Source organism: Myotis yumanensis, unplaced genomic scaffold (genome assembly GCF_028538775.1).
Source record: "Myotis yumanensis isolate MYYU_CA2020_CCGP unplaced genomic scaffold, mMyoYum1.0.hap1 SCAF_3, whole genome shotgun sequence".
NCBI classification, from domain to species: domain Eukaryota; kingdom Metazoa; phylum Chordata; class Mammalia; order Chiroptera; family Vespertilionidae; genus Myotis; species Myotis yumanensis.
In genome coordinates, this window is record NW_027223754.1 from 184697092 (window position 1) to 184703091 (window position 6000).

The 6000-nt window shown below is 43.4% G+C and overlaps 1 protein-coding gene across 13 annotated transcripts in view; it reads right to left on the minus strand.

Annotated features, from left to right (window-relative positions):
• PLEKHA5 (pleckstrin homology domain containing A5) overlaps nt 1-5018 on the minus strand; it is a 218561-nt gene extending 213543 nt beyond the window's left edge. For 6 of the 13 annotated variants that reach the window (XM_070410620.1, XM_070410618.1, XM_070410616.1 and 3 more), the window contains exons 1-3: nt 4874-4998; nt 4646-4725; nt 2326-2383 (exon numbers count right to left, since the gene is read on the minus strand). In XM_070410620.1, the coding sequence (XP_070266721.1) occupies nt 2326-2383; nt 4646-4725; nt 4874-4965 (230 nt within the window). In that variant the 5' untranslated portion in view covers nt 4966-4998. Of the gene's footprint in view, nt 1-2325; nt 2384-4645; nt 4726-4873 lie in introns of all 13 variants that reach the window. The other 7 variants (XM_070410612.1, XM_070410610.1, XM_070410613.1 and 4 more) reach the window with 5 other exon arrangements.
• Nucleotides 5019-6000: the final 982 nt, after the last annotated feature.

A 6000-nucleotide genomic window follows, 5' to 3' on the forward strand; every position in this document is an offset into this window, starting at 1 on the left:
CCTGTGAACAAAATCCACTCTGCTTACTGTATCACCTCTTTTTCTTATAATCTGATCAATTTCCTTTCTTCATCTAAGAACCAACTTAGAGAAATTGCATTCACCAACATTAATCACTTTCCTACTTCAGATTCCTAGCCTTTCTTCTACTCAGAACATTCTAAATATAGTTCATGTTCCTGCTGTTCTTCATCTTGCTATCTTGCAGACTCTAAGTTCCAAAGGCATGTTTCTGTTATTCTATTACACGGTGTGACAATGAACATAGTAATTCTTCCTACTACTTTCATGATTAAAATGAGATTCAGACGTGGTAATATATGTGAAAGCGCTTTGTAAACTGTAAGCTTTAAGATAAAAGCAGTGCCATCATATTAGAATGGTAAAGCATCCCTAATTGGTCATAACAACACAAGTAAAAAGTTTCTAGGAAATTACAGCCAACATTAGGAATACAACTAATTTTAAAAGAAATTAGTCTTCTGATATAACCCAGAAAGGAAAAAATCTACGTACCACTCAACAAATCATAAATTTTACGTAAAATAAGTTTAATGAGTGCTATGTTTCTGTAATATGCTCAATTTTAGAACAAATTACTTTTACAACCTAAATTATTTACTGTTACTATTAGACACAATTATCGGATGTCTCTTAATACCAGATGATTAAAACCAACTAGTCTTAAAAGGTCCTCAGAGTTCAAGTACAATTACAGCTTACTTAACACTGTCCCTCATTCTCCTGAGAAACTTACTTAGGCATGACACTCAAAAAGAAAATTCTTATTTAAGGCAACATAAAAGAAAGTCTAATCAAAACGGCTAGTAAAACAAGAGAAAATTCAGTCTCTTAAACAGCTTAGTTCTAAAGTAAAACATACAGAGTAACACTGTGTACTCTCAAATAAACATTCATCCAAGAATGTACACAATCACAGAAATTAAAACATTGAGGATTGTTGTGTTACTCCTATTACTGTAAGATCAGTGAGGCTTACTTAGTTAAAATGATATTGGATAGAAATAAATGAACATCTTCAGAAGCATTAAGACTACATCCAAAAAAAAAAGAAGCATCCCTTTTCATGCCAATAAACACTCACCTTAAATTAAGAGACAATAACCACTAGAAAAAGTACTTGATGACTCCGCACTTTACTCAGATCTTTAGTTTTTAGGCCATCTAAGAGTATATCACACATCTCCAAATAAAAGATGTAACTGAAAAATATCCAGTAGTATCACATTTGTGCTTTCTCTATTTCTACGTCCAAAAGCAAGCATCCCTAATACCTATAAATATCCTTTGACATTTTATATGAATATCATTCTAAAATATGTTGAAGTCATACAAGCAATTATAATTTAATGTTAGTATGGCATGATCTTAAAAATGTCACTTAGTAAAATACCTTACAGGGACCGAGGAAATAAAGGAAACTTTAGCTAGGTATCTGTTATTATGAGTAAACTATTGACATCTCAGCCAAATCTTATATTCTCTTTCAAGCTTTTAGTTCCTTAGCATTAAGCAAAAAATTTAAAATGACAAAAAACATGCTGAACAAGTTTCTAATTTAAAATAAATATGAAACCACCTTTATTTTCCCTTGGGGTATAAAAATTTTTCCTACGTAGTTTGGCCTCAAGCATGGCATTTGTCTCTAAGTACTACCAAGTTAACTGTGAATAGAAATTAGTTCAATAGTTCATGGAATTAGTTCAAAGGTCAAGACTGACTGGTCACCCCTCCTCTGCATGCTCCACTGAGCGCCTTTTATTCAATCACAAACATCAGTAACACATTTAGATCTATTTTATAAAACTCATATATTTAAATACTGAGGCAAATTACAAATAATGCTTAACAGATGTTTGTGAAATATTCAGTATTTATTTGTTTTTACTTTCAGCCCTGATATTGCTCATCAAACTGTACCCTAGCTTTCCATCACTTCTGCTACTTCTTAACAGCACTGAACAAAAAACACATGAACAGAATTCACATAAAAAGAGGAAAAAAAGATAAAAGACAAAATATTATAATACTATATCATCCAGGAATCAGAAAGACCAAAAATGTAATTGTGGCCATAAGTGATGTCATTTCCAAACCGATGAGTGCCCAGGCAAATAACATGCAACTAAGAGTGTCATCTTTTCTCTCAAAATTACACCACCATATGTAGGGGGGGAAAGGCCATATTATACGATAAAATTTTAAGAATCATAATCCTACCTACACATACAACTAACTATTCAACTAAAGATTAATCACAACATTTGAATTACCAAGGAAAAAAACCATAATAAAAAAACTCACTTTATATAGTATCTTGCACCTTCAAAAGTATATGCTTCTTCCCAGCCAGTAGGCAAATCTAAAAAAACATACATTTCACAATTAGTATTACTTCAATAGAACAGCAAAATAAGTTTCAATCCATTTTAATTATTCATTTTCATGAACAGCTATTTGCATTTATTAAGCAGGTTCCTAATTAAAAAAAAAAACTGTGTTAGGCTGGTAATAAAACACAGTAGATATAATATCATTTTTAGGAAAATGGCAATTCAAATCGAAAGCCATCAGAAAAGTATCACAATGTTAATAATCTCTCACAATATTAGAGATTATCTGATATGATCATATACTTTAATGATCAGAATGGAGAGGACCTATGCTGACACCCAAAAACCAAATGAAGTAATCTTAGGTGAAATAACCATGAACAATTGGCAAAAAAACACAAACCAAAAAAACCCGTCCATAAAAGGTAACACCTGCTTCTTCTTAGGTGTACTGTGTCTATTTAAGGCCATTCCTTTCGGCTACATTAATGAATCCATCCAGGAAGTTTCACTGAGAAAGTACTTCCTAAACACTAAATTAGAGGAAAAAAATCTTGACATCACACACTTATACATGTGTGTTTCTATAGACTTGACTTTAGGAGAATTAAAGTTTCAAGTAATAAACCTGAATAATTCAGAGGAACCATGGTGACTTTATTGCATAGTATTTATAAATGACTCGTGGCTTGGATTTAATCATAGTATCTCTCTGAAACAAAAAGCATTGATGTGTGTACAAAACCAGAGTCAAAGCAAAGCAAACCAAACCAGAGACAAAAAAAGATCATGGTTTTAAAAAATTAATGTGAAATTATCTGAGAATGAAATTGTTCTGTGGTGTCAATGTTATCAAATCTATGCGGGTAACATGGGATACACATAACCAAAATAAGCAAGAAAAACAATTCCACAAGATAACTAAGTAACTTAAATACTATACGGTCTTCTAAAATAAATTTGTTACTATCCATAAGGCAAAAGAGGCCAGCAAAATTGAAATACGTATGCAAAACATTGAAAGGTATATTTAAGTCGAAGACTGCTCCGGGGAGTTACATATGACGGTATTATTAGTCAGAAATGCCTTAAAAATGTAATCTCATGTTTGCTACACTAACCTTCCCTTTCCTCCTCCACCTTTTTGCAAATTTAGAGACATTAGTCACTTTAGGGCACTCCGGATTTAAAAAGAAAAGGCAGGTTTGTTCAATATCCTTGGCAACTTGAGAGTCACAGAACCCCAGAGTTGGAGAGAAAGTAGTATCCTGGAAGACAGCTCTATAAAGGACTGCTGAAGCCGGCCTCACCTTCGACCCAAGCTGTTCTCAAGCCTCCCCAACCACCAGATTCAGAGGCAGGCCAGTCAGAGAACACATGTTACATTTCAAAGACAAACAAGTTTCACGAATGTAAACAAAGAATGACAAAAGAAAGCCAGACCAGCACTGAAGCTATAACCAGCCCGTCTCCAGCTCAACTCACATGTTAGCATTCAAACAAGCTACCCAAGGCATCGGGGAGACCTGCTTCCCCGCCGATCCCCCTCCAATTAGGGCACACATGCCCACCCATGGGACACCCCCTTGCACGCCCACCGCCTCCTGGCGGTCTGTGCAACCTCGGCGGCTGCTGCCGGGGACTTTGAATCTGGCTGGGCAGCAACTGCGGCTGCAAATGCCTCCTCCCGTGGCAGGAGGGCAAGCGCCCAGCATTTCCTCAGCAGCTCTCGGTCAGGGAGGATCGCAGCACCCCCAAACTCCTCTCGGCCTCCTCAATCAGCTACCCACCCACAAAGCCCACCGAGGAGGAGGAGGAAGCTGCGCGGCAGGAGGCAGCTCCCCCGAAGGAAGGAGAGGATGTGAATACATTATCCCGCGCACCAGCGGCAGGGTCCCGGGCTGCGGGGAGGGGAGTGGGAACGGACTTCCTAAAGGTGGAAAGGGGGCAGACTGAGAGGGGTGGGGGGAAGTGGAAGGATTCAGGAGCGGCTGCCGGAGGAAAACCTCAGGATCCCGGGGAGAGAGGAATCGGCCACGCCAGGGGCGTGGGGTTTGTCCAGGTTGGGATGGGGAGAGGGCGCAGGAAGAGGGCGCCGTCTCCAAGTGGTGATGAAAGGCTGCGGAAAAGAGGGGCGTCCAGAGACTCGAGAGAAGTCCGGCGGCGGGGCCGCCGCCTCCCGGGGACAGCGGCTCGGGGCAGGTTGCCGGGGGGCGGCCGGCCGGCCGAGCTCTGCCGCCTCCTCCCGGCGGAGCCCAACTCCGCTCGGGCCGGGCCGGACTGCGCGTTACCTGTGCTCTGCCGCCGGTGGCCGGTGACCACGGCCTCGCCGGTGACGGGGTGCAGCCAGGTGGTGCTCTTCGCCTCCTCGCTGCAGGGGTGAGAGAAGGGGCAGAGACCGAGCGTGAGTGGGGGCGCGGGAGCCCCGAGGGGGCTGAAGCGGCGCAGACCCCGCTCGCTCTCCCCCTCGCCAGCCCCCCGCCCCGCTCCGGGCCCCCGCGCCGCCCCCGGCTCTTTACTTGATGAAGAAGACTCGGCCGCCCCTGGTGATCCCGTACGTCCAGGACCGGGGCAGGGAGCAGACCCACTCCAGGTTCAGATCCGCCGCCATGTCTGATCCCCAGCCGCCGCCGCCGCCGCCTTCTCCTGCTGCCGCCGCGGGAGGAGGGAGCGAGCGAGGGAGCGCGGAGCGAGCGCGGCCGGAGCGCGCCTCCCCAGCCCGGCGCGCCCCCGCGCGCCCTACCCCCTCGGGCGGCGCCCGCCCTGCCGCCCGGGCTGGGTCCGGCCCGCGTCGCCGCCCCTCCGCATCCTCCGCGGCCGCCGGCCGGCCGCCCCGCCGCGCGCTCGGGGGATGGGCGAGCGGTGCCGCGCCCCGCGACCAGACCCCTCCCTCGCGCCCTCGGCGCTCCCGCCCCCCTCGCCCGAGCGCAGGTTCCGGGATCGATGGAGAAAAAAAAAACAACACACAACTAAAACCGCGCTCTGCCCCCAGGGCTTTGCCCCAAGGCTTCCCAGTCCGGCGCGCAAGGGGAGGGGAGCGTAATCCCCGCGCTCCTGACGGCTCTCTTTTAAAACAACAAAAGCAGGGCATCTGGGCTTTGTTTTATAAGAGCCATTGGATAGCCAAGAGATTTTTCTAATATGTATGTATATATCTTTAAAATAGAAAGCTGTTTTTATTAAAGCACACGGAAGGCTTTTCCTGTTTGTGTTTTGTGCGCCAGATATCCAAGGTTTGACTAGTTACCAGATCGGTGAAATATAAGTGGATCCAGAGACTTGGCAAAACAAATCTTTCCTCTTCCTAGGCCCCTTCTATCATATAATGCCTTATAAAATAAACACTTGCCTTTTTCTCTTACAATTAAAAAAAAAAAGATTCACTGTTGTCAATCTAGATTTCTACTTTTCCTTATCTTCCCAAAATTACAATAATAGCTAATTTTACGGAGTCCTTGAAAGGGTGTACATTTTAAATCCCCATAACAACCCTATAGATTCTATCATAATCCCCATTTTCCGAAGGGGAAAAAAAGAGGTTTCTAGAAACAGCAACTTGCCCAAGGTCATAGTTTAAGTGGCAAAGCCTGGATTCAGTATTTAAGCTCTAGTATTTCAAAAGTCTATTTGTACAACCACATTGCTA